The following is a 22,575-nucleotide window of genomic DNA, read 5'->3' as shown; positions in this document are numbered from 1 at the left end:
TTTGGCGCTTGAAGCGCGAATGATGCAGCACGAGTGTAGTAAGTTAGAGAGGCGGGACCAGGGGCGGCGTTTGCGTATGGCAGGGTATGGCAGTTGCACTCAGACAAAACTCCAGAAATCAACAGGCTATAATGATGCTCATTAAAAATTATTTTAAATATTTTCAGTAAAACATATCTGAACATTGGTACATCACTAAAATGGACAATTGACACGCGTGTTCGACTTCATGCTATAACACAGGAACCGACATGCAGATGACATTAACATGCCGCGAGAGCGGTTTGAAAGCACAATCTCTTCCGATGATTTCTCGCCTCACCCTCGCGGTACTTTGATGTCATCAGCCTCTCGTTCTTGAAGCGCAGCTTTTAGTCCCTGCAGGAGGTCTCATGATAACCACTGCTGTTATAATCTTTATTTTCGCAAGTAAAATCTTTTTGTTTTAACATCAAACAAACTCACGGTTCTTCCCCACACTCGCGCTATGCATATTGCATACATTATTTCAGAAGTAATATGATTTGTTCTCTATGAATAAATAAACATGTTCTCTTACACTGGGAAATTGTAGCGCAGTCGAAGTGAATTGTATTTATTATTTGCGCGTATTTTTGATTATGGCTACTTGTGGAATAAAAACTGCACGACGACAAAGGTAAGACTTGTTTTTACATTTAGCCCTGTTTTACTGAGAGTTTTATTTAGTGTTTTAGTCGGTTAACTACGTGCGCTCTATCACATCATTTAAAAGTCTTTATTCTGTGTTTATAAGTGTTTATTGGCGGTTGTCACGGCAAGATTTGTGAAGGGATGTTACAGTATGTTTTGATATTATCTTGTTTTAGTTTATCTGTTGCTGGAGTTGCACTTAGTTAAGAATTACAACATTTGAAAAGCATTTTAAACAACCATGATTTCTATTTTTGTTTTTCATTTGTATTGCTTCGTATTGTTTTCAGTAAGTGTAAAGTTACATCCGAGGAATCGTAGTATGATTTTGTACAGGTTGGTGGAGTATGTACACATATTATGTGGTTTCATAGATTCGTTTTTTGAATGGCCTTCTTGTACGAAGATTTTTTGCCATACCCTAGGTTTTCGTGAAACGCCGCCACTGGGCGGGACTAAGGAAAGGTATAAGCCAATCATATTAGCGATGTGAATTTTGGATGCGGGACTCATCTCTTAACCGTTTGTGTGCCACAAATAGCGCTATTTTTCTTTATATAAGAGTTTAAATCTCATTTAAATGATTCCTGAATAAATTCATGTTAAATTAAATAAGCAACAAGTAAAAAACACAAGAAACAGACAGACATCAGTTGTTATATTTTAATTAGGGCTGTGAATCGATTAAAATTTTTAATCTAATTAATTACATACTCTGTGATTAATTAATCTAAATTAATCGCCTACATAATTTTGCTGTGAAAGTATTAAATATTTATGTAATATGCTAAGGAAATAAAGTGCCTCAGGAAGATTATTTACCAAAAGTTTAACTTTTTTGTGCAATTGAACATAAACCTTAAAGGGGACATATTATGAAAATCTGACTTTTTCCATGTTTAAGTGCTATAATTGTGTCCCCAGTGCTTCTATCAACCTAGAAAATGTTAAAAAGATCAACCCAATAACTTAGTTTTGGTAAACCATTTTCTGCAAGCATGTGAAAAAATAGGTCATTGTAATTTGGCCCTTATTGTGATGTCACAATAAGGTAATACCGCCCACTTTATCTGCACTATCCAACCACAGCACAACCATTTAGTATGGAGAGAAAGAGAGAGATAAAATATTTCACAGCACAATTGAGCTTCAATTGCAACAAACCACCATCATTGTGATCAGTGGTTGCACTTCATCCGCTCATTTGCATTTTAAATGACACACCCAAAACGGCACACTTTTGCTCAGACCTATTTTAGACTTAGTTTACATCTTAAAAAAAATCTCATAATATGTCCCCTTTAAATAAAGAACCCGACAGCTGGATGACATCAAAGTACCGCGAGAGCATTTAGGAAGCAGTCTTCTGTTATGATTTCTCGAACTGCTCTCACGGGATTTGGATGTCATCTGCTTCTTGGTTCTTGTGGCGCCACATAAAGTGTACTCACTAGTTTAAAAAACCCGTTTTATCAGCCACTGGTTAGATCAACGTAGCAGTCAAAAACGGGATGCGAGTAATCACGTACTAGAGAAATCATTTACCCACAAAATACAAGCCACCTATACTGTGCAAAGACACACGTTAATTGGCTGTTTGGTTTTCTGATCCCAATCTTCATCATTCCGCTAAGCCAAGTCAATCTCCATTGGTCCATACACCTTTATCGATCTCCAAAACATCGGAGCCTTCCTGCATTATAAGTATGTCCTTGTTAGCTGAAATAAAGTTTTACCTCATCTTACGCGCTACAGCCAGAAAACCCGGAGTGGATCTGGTGCGTAGTGATTACAGAAAGCTTACAGTGGAGAGAGGAACGTGATTTTGCTCCACTCCAGGCTTTGATCACATCCCACTTAAAAAGATGAATACACGTCATCTTTATGAAAAGTGAATTTAATAATTTTGCAATTCCGTGTAACGACGGGGAACTTTAATCCATGTGCTTTGTATGATGTGGTACTTCAGAGTGGACGAACTCTATGATATGCAAATTCTTTGCTGCAGACGTTGCATACTTTATTTTTATCATCACTTCCATCAGGCCGTTTTTTTATAAGTAAATGTTCCAGTCAATGATCCAGTCACCGCCAGCGCGTTCTCGTCTACCTCCTTTATTTTACAGTCAAATGGTGGCTAGAATGTATCCAGGTTCAAAGGTCAATACGGAATGGATTAATCTGCGTTATTTTTTTTAACGCGTTATTTTTTCTCAGATTAATTAATCGAATTAATGCGTTATTTTCACAGCCCTAATTTTAATATAACTATATTATAATGTAATAATGATATTTTAATATCATGTGACTCGGGTGATTTTGCAGTCCTTGTGCTATTAGATTTGACAGCGGCTTTTGATACAATTGATCATGTTATTCTCATTGAGCGTTTAGAACATTGTGTTGGTTTAAGAGGTGTTGCTTTAGACTGGTTTAAGTCATACTTTGCAAATAGGAGTTTTTCAGTCAAGATGGGTGAACATTGCTCGAGTAATGATTTTTTGCCCTGTGGTGTTCCTCAGGGCTCCATTTTGGCTCCTCTGCTTTTTTCTCTATATATGCTCCCTCTTGGCTCAATTTTTAGAAAATATGGTTTATCATTCCACTTTTATGCGGATGACACTCAGGTTTATCTGCCTGTCAAGCGAAATTCTGTAGGTCTAGAGTCTCTTCCCAGCTAACAGGGAACGTTCTTATAACTTTGGCTAACGTTCTGTAAAGGTTCTCCCAAAGTTATCCAAAAACGTTCTTGCAATAACATTAGTAGAACGTTTCCCTAACGTTATCTGCAATTAATAAACGTCCTTAAAACGTTAGCGTTAGAAAAGTTTTTATTGTATTGTTAGTGGAACATTCTGCACACCCTAGCATTAAAAACGTTACCATTGTGTATGTAATGTAACGTTCTTAAAACGGTAACATTGAAAACGTTACCATTGTGTATGTAATGTAACATTCTTAAAACGGTAGCATTGCAAACGTTATATTTGCTTTGTTATCAGAACATTCTGCACACCCTAGCATTAAAAACGTTACATTGTGTATGTAATGTAACGTTCTTAAAACTGTAACATTGAAAAGGTTACCATTGTGTATGTAATGTAACATTCTTAAAAAGGTAGCATTGCAAACGTTATATTTGCTTTGTTATCAGAACATTCTGCACACCCTAGCATGGAAAACGTTACCATTGTGTATGTAATATAACGTTCTTAAAACGGTAACATTGAAAACGTTACCATTGTGTATATAATGTAACGTTCTTAAAAGGGTAGCATTGACAACGTTTTATTTGCATAGTTAGCAGAACGTTCTTCATACCCTAGCATTGAAAACGTTACTGTTGTGTATGTAATGTAAAGTTTTTAAAACTGTAGCATTGAAAACGTTACCATTGTGTATGCAATGTAACTTTCTTACAATGGTAGCATTAAAAACGTTATAATTGTATTGTAAGCATTACAACATTACCATTGTGTACACAGCAAAATCCCCAGAGTTAAATCAACTCTGCTGGTTGTACATATTGTCCCAATCTTACAGAGAGTTAAAAAGTAACTCTGAAGCAGAGTTAAAAGCTGCAATCTGTAACTTTATCCTCTCTATCACCATCTCTGTTTGAAACCTAAAACTGCATTTACATCTTACTTGTAGATTTTTTTCCTTAACTTAGGTTTAGATGTTGGCTGTTTCATTTAAAGTCACCATTATTGTGATCAGTGGTTGTTTTAGTAGGACTTGACTCTTAGTTGCTAGTTTTTCCAACTGCTATAACTATGTTTGTTTAAAACATGTTTTTTATAGCAAAGAAAATGCAACAGCACAATTCCATAGTGGTGTTTAGTACATAAAGTTTAAACATCATCAGCATCTAGAAAACTTATGTGCAGGTATAGTGTTTGCACACTTATGAGAAGTATCCTTTTCTATTATTTGTATGAGACTGTAGTATAAAATACAGCACCCTCACAGCAGTTTGTCCTTCTGAACGATTTTGAAACACTGATACTTAAAATTTGACCACTGTGTAATGTACACACACAAACATCAAGAATCAGACTATAAATCACAATGATGGTGAAAATAAAATGAAAAGCTTCATGCTGCAGTGCATGCTGGGTATCAACAAATTACAAATCTTATCCAAAACTCCCAGAATGCACTGTGGCAGGAATAAATAATGAACATTTTTACCATTTTCTTTGTCACCCTTGTTGAGATTCATACTCTGATTCTTGATGTTTGTGTGTCTACGTTGCACTACGGTTAATTTTTAAGTCCCTCAAAATTGTTCAGAATGACAAACTGCCATGAGAATGCTGGATTTATACTACAGTCTCACATAATTAATGGAAAATGATATTTTCCGACTTCTGATAAGTGTGTAAACACTACACCTGCGCAAATGTTTTGTAGATGCTGACAAATGTTTAGAATTTATGTACTAAAGACTACTCCAGAGCAGCAGTATTGTTTTTCTTTGCTATAACATAACATGTCTTAAACACGTAAAATTATAGCAGTTGGAAAAAACTAACAACTAAGAGTCTAGTCCTACTAAAACAACCACTGAGTACAATAATGGTGAGTTTAAATGAAACAGCAAACATCTGAACCTAAGTTAAGAAAATATCTCTACAAGTAAGATGTAAATGCAATTTTAGGTTTCAAACAGAGATGGTGATAGAGAGAATAAAATGATTGATTGCAGCTTTTAACTCAACTTCAGAATTACTTTTAACTCTCTGTAAGATTGGGACAATATGTACAACCAGCAGAGTTGATTTAACTCTGGGGATTTTGCTGTGTAGTGGAATATTGTAAAAATGTTAGCATAAAAATGTATCTTTTGGGGATTTAAATTGGGGTGAGCCGATCCGATATGCAGTATCGATATTAGTCCAATATTGGCAAAAAATGGCCAGATCGAATATTGTAGAAGGGAGTACCCCAGCTCACAATTTTACGTTATAAAAACGTTCCCGGAACGTCTTACGAAAGTTTGGAAAATATTTTTTTAAACGTTCTTACAACGTTAAAAGCGTCCAGTTTTTTAGACGTGGTATTAACGTTAATGTGTGGTTATAAGAAGGTTATTAAAAATGTTTTTAGAAAGGTTCAGTCTGTTGTTATATTAATGGTCTAATAACGTTTTTTATAACGTTATACAAACGTTCCATTCACCAATATATTTATGTTCTCAGAACGTTTTTCTAACGTTCGTAACAGGTTATAAAAACATTGTTTAAACGTTCTTACACAGTACAAACGTCCAGTTTTTTTAGACGTAGTATTAACGTTATTGTTTGGTTACAAGAACGTTTTTAAAAACGTTTCTAGAATGGTTCGGTTTGTTGTTATGTTAATGTTCTAAGAACGTGTTTCAAAACGTTATTAAAACATTCCAATCACCATGATATTACTGTTCTAAGGACGTTTTTAAAACTGTTCTTGAAACGTCCCATTTGCCATTATATTAATGTTCTAGGAACGTTTTTCTAACGTTTGTAACTGGTTACAAAAACATTCGGTTGAAACGTTCTAGGAACGTTAAAAACGTCCAGTTTTTTAGACGTAGTATTAACGTTATTGTTTGGTTACGAGAACGTTTTTAAAAACGTTTCTAGAATGGTTTGGTTTGTTGTTATGTTAATGTTCTAAGAACGTGTTTCAAAACGTTATTAAAACATTCCATTCACCATGATATTAATGTTCTAAGGACGTTTTTAAAACCATTCTTGAAACCGTCAATTTGTCATTATATTAACGTTTTAAGAATGTTTTTCTAACGTTTGTAACTGGTTAGGTTTAGGTATCAACTCAAGGTTATGGTATCGACATCGGTATCAGACATGAAACAGTTGTATCGGCCCAGCCCTAGATTTAAAGAAATTTAAGTAAATGTAAAGATGAGAAAAATAAAAATGCCTAGTGCTTTTTGGCATAAATCAAAATCTAAAATTTTGAGCTATAAAATGAATTGTTGGCTATTGCTACAAATTTACCTGTGGTACTAATGACTGGTTTTGTGATTCAGTCACATTTTATTTTAATCTAATTGATTATTTCAATGATCCAGTCTTGACTCAACTGTGGGGTGGGAAGGCTAATGAATAATCTTTTAGCTTTCCATTTTATAATTTCTATATTGGAATTTTAGAGACAAATATAATTGCAATAACATTTACATACAAAAACTTTGAGAATATTCAAGTGAAAGGAATGTTATTTTTTTAAATATATATAAAAACATTGTTTCTATGAGTGATGTAACGGATTTGCCAGGTTTTTCCCTCACCCACTTCACCAGATCAAAATCACCCAATTACTAATCACGATCACCTGGCACACCTTATCATCTCTGCACCATTTAAGACTCTCACACACAAACACACTGTCCAGTGCTAGCTATGTTTGTATGCTGCATGCACTAATCTGACTCTATCTACCAGAGGCTTCCAGCCATTGTCGTCATCTGTGTTGGATATTTGGATACTCTGGAATACACCTGTGACTGGGTGGTGTGTTTGTGCCTGCTCTTCACCTGGACTTTCATTTTTTACCATTACAATTTACCACAACTTTTAATAAACTGTTTGATTTTACTCTCTGCCTCTGTTGTCTTCTGTCCCTGACAAGTGACTTGAATGTTCCTCTAAAAATGTTTTGAATAATGTTCTTATAACCAAAAAAACCTTCAGCAAAGTTTTTATAATTAAATGCAAACGTTAGAAAAACGTTTTAAGAACATTAATATAATGGTGAATAGAATGTTTTAAGAACGTTTTAAAAACGTCCTTAGAACCTTAATATCATGGTGAATGGAATGTTTTAATAACGTTTTTAAACTTGTTCCTAGAACATTAACATAACAAGAAACCGAACCATTCTAGAAACGTTTTTTTAAAACGTTCTTGTAACCAAACAATAACGTTAATACTACGTCTAAAAACTGGACGTTTGTACTGTGTAAGAACGTTTAAACAATGTTTTTATAACCTGTAACGAATGTTAGGAAAACGTTTTGAGAACATGAATATAATGGTGAATGGAACGTTTCAATAACGTTTTTAAAAATGTTCTTAGAACATTATTACAACAACAGACTGAACCTTTCTAAAAACGTTTTAAATAACGTTCTTATAACCAAACAGTAACGTTAATAATACGTCTAAAAAACTGGACGCTTTTAACATTCTAAGAACGTTTAAAACAATGTTTTTATAACCTGTCACAAACGTTAGAAAAACGTTTTAAGAACATTAATATAATGGTGAATAGAATGTTTTAAGAACGTTTTTAAAACGTCCTTAGAATCTTAATATCATGGTGAATGGAATGTTTTAATAACGTTTTTAAACTTGTTCCTAGAACATTAACATAACAACAAACCGAACCATTCTAGAAACGTTTTTTAAAACGTTCTTGTAACCAAACAATAACGTTAATACTACATCTAAAAAACTGGACGTTTGTACTGTGTAAGAACGTTTAAACAATGTTTTTATAACCTGTAACGAACGTTAGGAAAACGTTTTGAGAACATGAATATAATGGTGAATGGAACGTTTCAATAACGTTTTTAAAAACGTTATTAGACCATTAATATAACAACGGACTGAACCTTTCTAAAAACGTTTTTAATAACGTTCTTATAACCACACATTAACGTTAATACCACGTCTAAAAAACTGGACGCTTTTAACGTTGTAAGAACGTTAAAAAAAAACGTTTTCCAAACTTTCGGAAGACGTTCCGGGAACGTTTTTATAACGTAAAATTGTTAGCTGGGTCTTATGGCATGTCTGACTGATGTGAAGGCTTGGCTTTCCTTAAATTTCTTAATCTTTAACGAAAAGAAAACTGAAATTATAGTCTTTGGTCCATCTGATTCTTCAAATTCCCCAAAACTGGATTTTGGAGAGATGTCCATGTGTCTGAAACCCTGGGTAAAAAATCTTGGCTTCATTTTTGATGATGGCTTAAAGCTTGACAGACAAATCAATTCAGTTGTTAAGGCCTGTTTTTTTCAGTTGCGCTTGCTATCCAAAGCTAAGCCTTTTCTTTCCTTTAAAGACTTTGAGAAAGTCATTCATGTTTTTATTTCATCTAGATTGGACTACTGCAACTCACTTTATATTGGGATTAGCCAGACAGCTTTATCCCGCTTACAGCTTGTCCAAAATGCGGCGGCTAGACTCTTGTGTGGGGTCAAAAAAAGGGAGCATATTACCCCTGTTTTATGTTCACTCCATTGGTTACCTGTTTGTTTTAGAGTCGATTTTAAGGTTTTGCTCCTTGTCTACAAATCTTTGAATGGTTTGGCCCCCCCTTATCTTGGGGATTTACTGATTGAATATCAACCTACTAGGTCCCTTCGGTCTTCCAACCAGGAACTGTTGGTCACTCCTAAGTCGAGACTGAAGTGTAGGGGTGATCGTGCTTTCTCTATTGCTGCCCCAAGGCTTTGGAATGCCTTGCCTTTGTCCATTAGACAAGCCACTTCTCTTAACATTTTTAAGTCAAGGCTAAAGACATTTCTATTTTCTAAAGCTTATGGCTGCTAGGTTATTTGTACTACCTTAAAACTCTGTTTGTTTGTCTTTTTTTTTATGTATTATGTATTTACCTATGTTTTGTTTTTATGACCTCCTGGAAAGCACATTGGTCGACGCAAGTCGTAAATTAATTGTGCTATATAAGTAAAGTTTGTTGTTGTTGTTATTTGTTGTTATATGAATAAAGTTCATATTATTATTTTTTTTTAAAAGCACCCAAGAAAAAAAGGGCACTTTCTCTCCAGGAATAAAAAGGGCAGGGGCTCAAGCCCTCTTTGATATGTGTGCACGTGCCTGGCCAGGACCTCTGGTGTGGTTGAGTTTATAGGTGTGTTTGACTTCATGCGGCGCTGCGCAGACCGATCGGCGGCTGACTTGAAACAGTGCATTCCGGTTAGTATTTTTGTCCGACTTCAGCTGGCGCTGCAGGCACGTGACTGTGTCATATGGTTTTTAAGTACCGTGAGAGCGTTTCGAGAGTAGCCGGCTAGCTCAGCCGGTGCAGCTTCTCCAGAGCGGCTGCACGGAGTTGTGATGACGTAACAGCTTTACGTGATTGGTTGCCTCACTGATGACAACTATCACGTGCGTTTCAAGTTTAATCCAACCTTTAGCTCCACTAATAAACATTATAAATTCATGTTTTAAAACAGGAAAAAACACTTTAATATGCTTAAATATGTTATATTGTGTCGTGTAATAAAATAAAAATGAAAATAACAAACTCTATTGGTATTTTAATAATATAGGCTTGTTTCCCGTTTTTTTCGGGTATACAGTATGAACAGCAATTAAAATATTCGATATAAAATGTTTCTGGTTGCAACTTTTTATTAAAAGGTTTGTTTTATCAAATTCAGCATCTAATTCACTTCATTTGCGATTAAAAACAAGGAAACGCAGCGCACACGTCACTACGGCAAGCAGCAGGTGTCCGGCTTGACGGCTCCGTCTTCAGTTCCTCCCTCGACTGCAAGCGGCAAACCTCGCTGATCGGTCTGCGCAGCGCCGGATGATCTCAAACACACCTTATGTTTCAGAACCTGCACATCGGCCGGTGTGGGCTGATATGACATTAATAATCGAATGAAATTATGTTTTATCAACAAAGTTCGGGAGGAGCATGTTAAAATAACCAACCTAATTACCTTGTAACTATGACCAGCTGTCGACAATCAGCAATCAGGTGTCCACCTGATCGGCATCAACAGAAACCTATATAGACTGGAAATCAACTCACCCTCATTCCTTGATAGTTTCAGCATGAATTGGACATTGCTTAAACTTAAGACAAACATTAACCAACGCCAACATCTTCTCTAAGAAGTTCCACAATCTTCACATCTCTCTCCAACCAACTCTTCCATCTACAAAATCCACAAACTAAACAAGGAAAGATCACAAACAATGTTCCCTCTAATTTTTTTCAGCACTGAGCAAATAATTTTTTTTCTGAGCACACATTTCAGTACTGTGAGGAATTCGCAACCACACGACCTGCCGAAAATGAACACGAGCCTGCGTTAACCATAGGAGATTCAAAGAGATGACAGTGTAGCGTGTAACGGGGTTTAGTGTATACACACGTATAATGTTCAATGTGGGCCTGTGTATAAATCCCAATACATGTAATTAACACTCTCTTTGAATTTACCAGGTACCTGGGTTTAGCAGATTGAACCGTTCACCTCAAGCTGAAAATCAGTTCTCATATACTACAGTGCAAATAAATAAATAAATAAAATACTTGTAAAAGTGTAACACTGTTTCATTTTGTTTGTAATCCAAATTCATGATTCACTTAAATGACTCTGTTGGGTTGAATTCATGAATCAATTGACTCGGTTCAAAGGACCGTTTGTTCCTTTATATAGTTCAAATAGTTCAGTTCAAAGTCAGTGTCCTGTCCTTTAAAGAAAATCCAAGAAAATACGGAAAATGAAGTTTCAGCGAATTCACGTCCTAGTAGTTGTCCGAAACAAAAAGGAAAAATACCCTCCTACCAGTTCTGATGAATTCAAAGCACAGCTCTGGTTGGCTCGCCTTTTTGTATACACCTTCACTTAATTGTCTCGCCTGTCCAAGATGGAGCAGGAGAACTTTACAGATGTTCGCAATTCTCACAAAAAAACCCAGCCTTGTAAAAACACAAGGCAGAACAGTAATTAATCTTCAGTTCAACAGATTTATCAATAAGCATCATGTAAACATTTCAAATAACAACCTAACTCAGGGTTTCAACACTTATTGAACATATTGACACTTAAAATTTTATTTTTTAATCACATTTACGTTACTTGACTGTTAACTTTCAAATGTAAATAGCTTCAGCTCGTTCGTTATATACCAACGGCCAATGTAAACAAACTAATAAAACTCATAGTTTGCTGCCAAATTTGCAACACTTATGCCACAATGTCAAGTTAATATTTAGAATATAACTCACCAAAGCATACATTTTAACTTCTTATTTAAAAGAAGAAGTTCATTCGCAGTGTTTTGATGCTCTGTGATTCTGCATCTGCCTCCGTTCTAATTCTCTATTTTGCTCTCTCCTCACTCTAGCGACAGCTTTTCCAAGTTATCGCATCACTTCAGGAATCCAATAATTTGTTTTAAATCACTGTTTTGAATCTGAACTTTTTCCTCTTAATAAATATTTTAGTTTCTGGCTCTCACTCTGTGCTCGTCCGTGCTGGCAGCGTCACTGTGTGAACTGAATGCGCTGCTACCATTGGCTCATAAAAGTGTCTGTCACCGTAGCAAGATCAGCGATTGGTTGAAAGTTTCTTCTCCTTCTAGAACACTCGCCTTCTCTCTCTCTTAATTCTTTTACAACAGCAAATGCATCAATGTTTATGTGCGGTCTGAAAAATGTGCGCGGTCTGACAAATCTATTGCGCGGCCACTTTGGCTGGCCTGCGCGGCCGCGCACAGCGCGCAGCTTAGAGGGAACATTGATCACAAAGCTACATCTCTACTCACCAAAAGGTTTTCCATCCTCGCAAGAGCGGTTTCGTCAGACGCACCAGCAGGCCTTCAGCCTGTCCAGGTTGTGATCCAGATTCTGCCGCCAAACCTCAATCATCTTTTTCGCTCCGAAGATCGCCGCAAAGCAGCCTGCCATGCACTGCACGATGCAACATATCCCAGCCATACAGGTTTCCCATCCAGCTCAAGCATGTTTCTGCCAGCGGCGTTATAGCCCTGCCTTCAGAAGCCTTTCCGTCTAATTTCTAACCCTTTCCCCTGTCTGTGGCCTGCGGCTCCACCATCGGGCTCAAGCATGAGGCTGCCTCCGCTAGCAGCACATGCCCCTACCTTTTCCCTCTTGTTTTCGTATAATTATAAATCAAACCGGTATGAGATACATACACAGCACACATTCATTTTTAACTTACATCATGTTGCCAGTTGCCCAATAAATAACTTCAAAGCCACATGCACACTGGCAGTGGAAGCAGCTCCTGTTATCCAACAGCTACATTAATTTAATTCCATACTGGGAAACGTGATCGTTTTACATAAGGAACACAACCCGAGCCTATATTGATTCCTGTCCCGCATCCGCGGTGACACATTGATGTTGTTCCGCTGGCGGGACCCTGCTCAGGGGTGCTTTTCACGAGCAACGGCATAACGCGCTGCTGAACCACCATACCGTGCATAGTTGGAGAGGCCAGCTGGCTTGTCATGACTATTTCCCGAAAACATAGCAACTTTGTCGCACATCTGTCGCTTGAACTATGTTGGCTCAACAATTAAGTAAATGATGTCAAGACAAATTAATCCGTTCAGATCGATTTGATTTCATCTTATTGCTGTAAACTACATACATCACATCTAAAGACACTTTTGTTGTCATGTTTTAGTTCTCTGTTGTCTAAATCCAAGATTCGTCTTTCATTTGCAAGTTTCTTTCTCAGCACTCATTTCAGGGATTCCCCAGGGTCTTAAAGCTCATAGTTCTGCGCAGTTTTCCAAAAACAGTGCTTCAATTCTGTTTACAACCTAAAAGACATGAAACAGACTTTGTATATATTTAGATTACGGTTATAGAAGGCACTGCATGCTGCTTTCGTATTTTGTTTAAAAGCATGATTTACCCAAGTCTACATGTTATACTAACTAGGAACTATGCTTCTAATCACAGCCATCCAGCTGATATTTGGACATTTAATATGGCTGATAAATAACGTCACTGAGCCTGACTAAACTTGAGAGCACTTTATTTGAGATATTTTCAAATAAAAGATCATGTCATTTAATTCAACATGGATGAAAGTGCAATTTTAAATAAATTATTTATTGATAAATAATGTTTTATTAAAGAAAGCGGATTTTGTTTGTAGCCTATTGGCATCAATTATAGTACTTAGAAATAAAATCGGAATTGTCCAAAACCTGTATCGGCATGTCACAAAGTAAAACCGAAATTCTGAATTGGCCAAGGAAATTGTAATTAGTGCATCTTCACTTGAAACCCCAACGTCAAATGCCTCTTTAGATACCATCCTCCAAGCTGTATCCCCCAGAACCCTACAAACCTACCTAACCCCTTGAAAGAGCTTCAAGACTTTCTACTCTTCTTACAACCTGTTTTTCCTGGTTTTTCCGTACTCGCCATCTTATTCATATCCTACATCAATCACCACAAGAAGCTCAAAGCCAGCTCCATTAAAGGATACATAAGTGGAATCCAAATTTTTCCACAAACTTATTTTTCGGCTCACCCTCTCCAGCATTAGCTAGCACCCAGACATACACGCTTGTTAGGAATCCAAAGAACCCACCCGTCCTGATGCAAGACAGACAGTAACCTTAGAAATACTAACCATATGCATCTCCACCCTCTGTCATGGTTACCACTCCACTAACACCGCCCTCACACTCTACACAATGTTCATTCTGGCCATCACTTGCAACTTCAATCCAAATAATCACCCAACAGTTGCAGATCTATCACTTCTGGACAACGATACCATTTCTTATTCCATCAAACAAAGCAAGACGGACCAAATGAGAAAAGGCCATTCCATTTACATTATCAACTTCCAAACACCAATTTAACCATACCAGACTCTCCTAACATATCTACATTCCAGAGACTCCCACGCTAGATCCACATCAAACCCACTCTTCATAGATGACTCAAATCGCCTGGTTACATGCTTCCGGTTCCAAAACACCTTAAATCTGTCCTACTCCTATCTGGCTTCCCAGCAGACCTCTTCTCCAAACCTACATTCGATCAAATTGCTCCCACATCAGAGAAGCTCAACGAACCTTCATCAGCGGATCCCACCAGCTCCAAGACCATATAAACTATCAGACTTTATCCACTGCCACAGCAGTGACATTTCTCTGCTCCCACAGGAGCCCACCCTGCCCTTTTTCCCTGCACTCTACTAACCCCCACTGCTATGGAAGTGGTTTCCCTCCCTTCCACAATTTCTCCACCACCACAGCAGTGATGTTTTCCTCTGCTCTCACATCAAACCGCTCCCACATCAAATAAGCCCAACGAACCCTCATCAGCGGATCCCACCAGCTCCAGGACAACACGAACTATAACCGTGTGTCTCAATTCGTTCCCTAGCTCCCGAGGTCGTGAATCAGTATATCGTGTACACAGGTTCGGGCACTGGTAAGGACCCTAGCTCACTTCACATTGGGACAATGTTCACTTATTTTTTTGTCACGTGGCTGCTTAAGCGCGTTGTAATCACTCACAGCTGTTACTCATTAACAACCGGCAAAACCAACATCTCTCTGACTTAATTTTAAAAACAGTACATTGTGAAAAATGCTGTCATCTGTGCATAAAATTGGAGGCATATAATAAAAATTTTAATGTAATAAATATATTTACAATTTTAAATAAATATTATTATTTTAAATATTGAGTAGATTGTGGTCCCTTACTGTGTAGCAATGTGTGTTTGTATTTACAACTAAAACAAACGTTTGTCTTTATAAAAGTTCTGTAACATTTCATAACGTTTATTGAGTTGTATCACGTGATGTTGGGTTGGCGAGCTTCAGAAAAGGTCACGTGATTTCTGGTTAGGGAACATAGGGACCATCGATGCTCACTGGTTTTTGCGTTGCATTGTGGGAATTTTTAGGGAACGAACGTTCCAGTGCACTGAACGGATTTTGCGATTGAGACAGCCCTTAAAATGGCTGACTCCCTGATCAGTCCCTGACTACTGAACAAGGGAGCTGATTGAGACACACGGTACCACTCTCTCCACTGCCACAGCATTGATTTTCCCTCTACTCCCGCAGGAGCCAGCTTTTTACTAAAATCCACTGCTGCAGTAGTGGTGTTTTACTTTCTCCCGCAGGAACTCTTTTCTCCATTGCTGCAGCAGTGATGTTTCCCCTGCTCCCGCAGAAGCCCTACTCTCCACTGCCGCAGCAGTGACGTTTCCTCTGCTCCTGCAGGAGCCCGTTTCCACTGCCGCAGCAGTGATGTTTCCCCTGCCTCGTGCAGATGCCTGTCTCTCCACCGCCGCAGCAATGTTGTCTCCTCTGCTCCCGCAGGAGCCCTGCTTTCCACAATTTTCCTCCACTACCGCAGCAGTGATGTTTCCCCTGCCCTCGCAGGAGCCCGGCTTTCCACTAATCTCTACTGCCATCGCAGTACTGTCTCCTCTGCTCCCGCAGGAGCCCTACATTTCACAAATTCTTCACTGCCACAGCAGTGATGTCTGTACTGCTCCCGCAGGAGCCCCACCTTTCACAAATTCGCCACTGCCGCAGCAGTGATGTTCCCCCTGCTCCCGCAGGAGCCCGGTTTACCGCCATTTCACATTCCGCTTTTTTGGGGGGCATCTACACTGTTCCCGGCTGCTGTCCGATGCCTGTATTGTGATCTTTTGGGGGATTATTTTGGGTTCGGGCCTAAGGCCGAGCCCGGAACCCTCTCCCCGCCAGGAGGCGCTCCAGGCTCAGGCCATAAACGAGGTTTAGGAGTGTGTGTTTGTTTTGGGATCGTAGAATGCATGTTTAAAAACTCTGCAATATCTGATATTTTAGTAAACATAATGCAGTCTTATGTCAGGTAAGAATTTATACCCAGTACAATTCACCTATTAACCTAACAATATATTTTGGTAAGAATTAATCTACAGTGCTCCATAATAATAAAATTGTATAAGTAATAAAATAAAAACAAAGAAAACAGGTCAATAAAATTTGATTCTTAATGTTTTTTTGGGATGATGACATAATATTTGCATTAGATTCTATTTTTACCATAACCATTTTACCAGTACAACAACAACAATATAGGTATTTTTAGTGCCATTGAAAAACAGATTTGCAACACACCTTTATGGTCATGAAGTTTATGCTTCAGTATAGTTCTGAACAGAGCTTCACTGTCATTCTATTGGAATGGACAGACAGCAACATTGACGTATTTTGCAAAAAGATCTCATGACGGCTACCATTGACCATTGTATCTACAGTGTCATCATTATGCTCTATAAACCATAGAATAGAGCCATCATAAGCACATTTAGGTAATCTTCCTTACTGACCCTCTCAAAGTCTGGAATTCAACACCATCAAGCAAGTTTGACGGCTAAAACATTAAAACACTAACACGTATATCGGCCCACCAACACCCTGATGAAGGCCAGTGGACTGATATGCGTTGGTGTTTTAATGTTTTAGCCATTTAACTTTTGCATCCTACTGAGTGCCTAGACTTGGAATCATTTCCAATTATTTTTTATTAGACAAAATGGATTGGCATTTCAAACTTTATGCTTAATGTATTGACATTGGGTCTCATTCACTAAGCATGTGTACGCACAAATTTGTTCATAAAATGTGCCTACAAACGTTTAAACTAACAAATGGTTCAACAAAAACTTTCATACTAAAATTTGTATGCAAAAACATAAGAAAAACTTAGACCACATGTACGCAATAATCATGAACAAGGAAAAAATATATAACACAGATATATATTATAGGGTTGTTTTTCCTTGTTCATGATTATTAGGTACATGTGGTCTAAGTTGTTCTTACGTTACTGCCAATATTTAGAAGAAATAGTAGTATAAGAGTTTTTGTTGATTCATGACTTGTTAGTTAAAATGTCCGAACGCATATTTCACAAACAACATTGTGCGTACGCATGCTTAGGGAATGAGACTCAGTGTGTTTATTTTATTCAAGCCAGAAGCACGCATCAAACCACCTGCATCCGCACGTGTCCCAAAATAGACAAAAAAGTGCATTTAATTGTAATGTGTGTTTATTAACAGTAATAAGGTGCCAGACCATATTTAAACTATTGTGGTGTGCTTGATAATTTATTACATTAAACTGTAGTAAAGTGTTTTTTAAACCTTAGCATACATTTAAAAAATGCTGGTTTATCTTTTTAACCCGGTGTTGGGTCAAATAGGGACGAACCCAGCCAGTTGGGTTATATGCGGAATTGTTTCAACCCAAAATGCTGAGTTGTTTTAACAAATATAAAAATGTTCTGGGTTAATTTGACCTTATGGGCTTGTCCCTTTTTGTTTTAAGACTTGAGTTACTCACCATGGACAGTAACATTGAATCTTTTATATGAAGGTTTTTGGTTGATAATCTCTACTTGATAAAGTCCAGTGTGTTCAGCTTTGATGTTTGTGATGGTCAAATCTCCAGTTTTATGGTTTAGATGCAGTCTGTCTCTGAATGTCCCATCAGCGCTGTCATATAATGAGGTTCTATTGGTCAGTTTATGGAATTGAAGTAAGAGGATGTCCTTATTTAAAAACCACCAAAATATCTGATCATCGTTCTGCAGTTCAGCATCCGTGTGTAGGGTAAGAGAATCTCCTTCATTTACTGACGCCGATTTCACTTTATCTGCATCACTGATCTCTGCCACACCTGAGAACACAGAAACAGAACAGAAACTGTTTCACAGGCTTCTCACACAAAATTAGTTAAATCCTAATAAAGACATCTTGTTACTTTGTTTCCTGTTTTAACTTGTTCATATTTAACTCTGGGTTAGTAATACAGGTGTACTGATTTCACACTTCTTCTATCATCCCATTAAAAAAGCAAATATATTTATTTGCTGATCACTTTTTAAACACTGTACACATAATTGTTGTTATATCAAGCTAGCAAAAATCAATTAAAACACACACGTGCACAGATCCTGAAGAAACATTTAACAATAATCGAGAGATCCTGACAAAAACAAAACACACATTTTTAGAAAAAACCCAGTCACGTGACAAAAGAACGAACGACGATACCGGAAAACTCGGTGAACTAATAAGTTCTCTTTCCAGTACAGATAGGATAGCAAAGTCCATTGGGTTGTCACGTGTGAAAGGAATAAAGCAACGACTCGGACCCGACTCCCAGAGGTGGTGATAAATTCTCTTTTCAGCACAGAACCAATACAGATGATGCACATGCGCGGCCAACTCAAAATTAACGAATCACTCTCCGAGACGTCTCGTTTCTCCCGATTCATATTAAAGATTCGTTCAAAATGAACGAATCTTTCATGAACGGACCATCTTAAGATTTATTTTGTAAACAATATTAACAAAATATATAAACAAAATAGACAACAATTCTGCTGTAAATAGATAGTAATCATAGTAAAGTAAAAATCATATTTACTATTAATATTGTTTGTAAGTGCTTTTTACTTCGAAACTTAAAGCCATAAAAGGATATGAACAACTTACCATTCGAAAATAAAAATAAACACAAGAATAAAAATGTTTTCTTCATATTTCTGCAGAGTTGAGTGAAACCTGAGTGAAAAAGGATTTCTGAAATTGTCAGCTCTACATTTCTAAACGTTCTCTGACAAGAGCAGGAACAATAATGAAACCAACAAAAACAAGTCTTACAGGTCTGACCGTGTCTCTGAACAGGTTCACGCCCACTTTTAGGGGAAAACAAATTAAACTTCCCATTGACTCCCATAGGCGTAGCAGCATATATGACTTTCATTAAATTTAAATAAAAGGATAATGTACACTTCTGAGTTAAATATCCCTTTTTGAAAACTTTTTTGAATACTTATTCCCTGTGTAAATCTGCCAGAAAATAATCTTAATATATTCAACCAACTACGACTTTTGTTGTATGGGTGTGCTAGCCTTTTTGCTGAAAATGTGAAATATGGGTCGGTTTTGAAATCAAATGTATAAGTTCTATATAATAACAGACAATTGTTTAACAGTTTTTTTTAGGTCAAAAGTCTTTCCGTCATTGATGCAGTAAACACACAGGTGAAACACGATTAATAAATTTTTATTTTTTAAAGATTGAGTAGAATTGAATAGAGATCAGCCCGTGAGATATATCGCAGGAGTTATATAGCAGCAGCCTGCTGTGTTTTGAACATTCACGTTTACTTGCTTTTATCTTTTCCTTTCTCTTCATATATACATGGAATAACAAAATAACGGTGTGGTAAGTTTCAGTTTCTTAATGAATAATTTATTTATTAAGTTTATTACTGACCAAATTCTTTACATTATAATACGACAAAACAAACTTAAAACATGACGTGTAACAATAAACAAGTGTTAATACATAGAATAAGTATTAAAACATTATGGGTCGGTTTCCCAGACAAAGCTTAAATCTAGTCCCAGATTAAATTGCATGTTTGACTTGACTTGTGTCTGACTGTGGGCTCTATCTTACACCCGGCGCAATGCAGCGCAATGCGTGACGCAAGTGTCTTTCGCTAGTTTCCACCCTAATTTTCACGTTTAGCGCCGCGTTGTTTAAATAGCAAATGCATTTGCGCCCCCTTTTGCGCCCATGGGCGTTCTGGTCTGAAAACGAGGTGTGTTCAGGCGCATTGTTGGCGCGTTGCTATTTTGAGGCAACTAAAATAGACTACGCCATTGACCAACAAAAACCTGGTCTAAAGTCTAAAGTCAATGGCGCAATGTGTTTTTTGTTATTTAAAGAGCGCATAAGTAAAATGCGCCTATACACGGGAGGACAACGCGGGTTTGCTTATCACAAGGTACATGAATGCGCAGCAGCACAAAAATGCTTTTAAATATGAAAGATTAAAGGATTGAATGTAAAAGATTATTATTGAGTCTCTTGGACATAAATGAGGAGTAATTATGAGACGTTAGAAGGCACAAAGAGCTGCTTCACCTGCAGTCTGGTAAGTAAATAAATGCTTTGCTTTGAACAAATGCGTATGTTTTTAAATGTTTTTTTATGCTACCTCACGGATTACTCTGTACCTGTGGATATGGTGAGATGAGAAACATTTTAAAGTAATGCTTAAAAAAACTCTTTGCTAAAAAAAAACGCTGTCCAAAGTGCTGAAACGTGAGGAGAGCCGTTTGTAAATTCTTTATCTCCTGTTTGTTACAAATAAAGTATTTTTAGAGTACAAATCTTATCTTACGTACTTGTAAATTATTTTTTGATGATATTGGATAGCCATACATTTAAAGCAATTACAAGCCTGCTTTTTACTTCCATGACTAAAAGAAAACGGGTTTTAAAGGTCTTAATAAAAAAATAACAATTTCAATACAAGTGAAAAACAACATAATTATTTAACATTAATCTTAAACTGGGGATCTTCTTCCTCCGCTTAGTTTTTCAGTTTACAAAGTCCGTCATCTAAATAGGGATTAGACATAGCGCCAGAGCAACTTGCTTTTAAAGGGGATGAGAGCTGTGACTCTCATTGGTTTACTGCACGTTACGCCCAAAATACTCCCATTACAATAGGACCTACCCTTTTCGACCATGCGCTCGGCGCAAAAACCATTTTTCCCGTCGTTAAATTAGCAAAAGTGGATTCGGACACGCCCATTTAGACGTTGCGCTGTGCGCTTTAGACAATGCGCTTAGATCGTTAAAATAGGGCCCTGTAAGTTACTTTATATTTAAGTCTAAACACGTGATAGTATCACAGCATTTGAAACTTTTACAATGCAGTGATATAATCATGTATCATCATTATATTTACTTTAACATTTACAAATACTTCAGCTACCACTGACAGTAACAAAGACAGCCTTGCAGATCTGATTTGTGTTGCTGTTGATTTCTAGTTTATAAAGTCCATTGTCTGTGGTTTTGCAGTTTTCTATATGGTGATTGATCCGGTCTGATTGTTTAACCTCAGTCTGTTTCCCAGTTTCCCATTACCAACATTATTTAATAAATCTTCAGTGTTTTTATGAATTGCATTTATGGGAATGCATGGGACAGATATCAGTGATGTTGAGACCTTGAGTCTGACTGCTGGTTGTATTGGTGACCACACAGCTGTATGTGTTTGTATCCTGATATTCAACCTCCAGAGGTAGAGAGAGTCTGATGTTGAGATCAGACACACTGATGATGGACAATAAACTGTTCCCTTTGTACCATGACAGACTCACATCTCTCACATTTAACACTGAACAATGCAAGGAACAGTTTGAGATGGATAATTGTTCAGATGATGTACATTGTGTAGATTTAAAAACAGGAACGGGTAGATGAGCTAGAAAGCAAAAAATCAAAACAAAATTTAACTTATTTGTGAAGCTTATTTGATGTTGCCGTCACATAGTTAGTTATCTTGGATCACTTTGTGATGATGATGAATCCGGATAGTTAACTTCTCTTTCTAAGGTTTTTTTTTTAAATTGTTTTAGTTAGAGTGAGCTGCTAAAAATACTTGGTTACTTTCAGTTTTACTTTACTGCATCTGAAATCATATTGGTTATTTATCATTATGTATAGCAAAGTTTTGATTGGCCGTGGTTGTGTACATAAATGCTTCACGTTTATTGTGGACCATTGCATTGCATCTGAGTATTTTATTCTTTTTATTTTAGTCCTTACACAAGAAGTGCTATTCCACATGGTAAGACTTGACTTACTCACCATGGACAGTAACACTAAATCTCTTATATGAAGGGTTTCTAGAGTTGATAATCTCTACTTGATAAACTTCTGTGTGTCTAGCATTGATGTTTGTGATGGTCAGTCTAATTGTTTAGATCCAGTCTGTCTCTGAATCTCTCATCAGCCCTGTCATATAATGAGGCTCTACTGGTCAGTCTATTGAATTGAAGAGGATGTTTTTCCTTTAAAACAGCCACAGTATGTGATCATCATTCTGTAGTTCAGCATCTGTCTGTAGAGTGACCGTATCTCCTTCATTCACTGACACTGACTTCACTTCATCTGTATCACTGACGGCCACACCTGTGAACACAGAAACAGAAACTGTTTCACAGTCTTTTCACACTTAATATTAGGTAAATCCTAATAAAGACATCTTGGGTTACTTCGTTTCCTGTTTTTACTTGTTCATATT

General features: G+C 37.1%; 1 protein-coding gene across 1 annotated transcript in view; it reads right to left on the bottom strand.

Annotated features, from left to right (window-relative positions):
* LOC135722317 (uncharacterized) overlaps positions 1-19,075 on the bottom strand; it is a 34,936-nt gene extending 15,861 nt beyond the window's left edge. The window contains exons 1-2 of the mRNA XM_065244332.2: positions 18,956-19,075; positions 17,799-18,134 (exon numbers count right to left, since the gene is read on the bottom strand). Of these exons, the coding sequence (XP_065100404.1) occupies positions 17,799-18,134; positions 18,956-19,001 (382 nt within the window). The 5' untranslated portion in view covers positions 19,002-19,075. The remainder of the gene's footprint in view (positions 1-17,798; positions 18,135-18,955) is intronic.
* Positions 19,076-22,575: the final 3,500 nt, after the last annotated feature.

The sequence above is a fragment of the Paramisgurnus dabryanus genome, chromosome 24 (assembly GCF_030506205.2).
Source record: "Paramisgurnus dabryanus chromosome 24, PD_genome_1.1, whole genome shotgun sequence".
In the NCBI taxonomy this organism is placed as follows: Eukaryota; Metazoa; Chordata; class Actinopteri; order Cypriniformes; family Cobitidae; genus Paramisgurnus; species Paramisgurnus dabryanus.
This window is presented reverse-complemented; position numbering and strand designations above follow the sequence as displayed.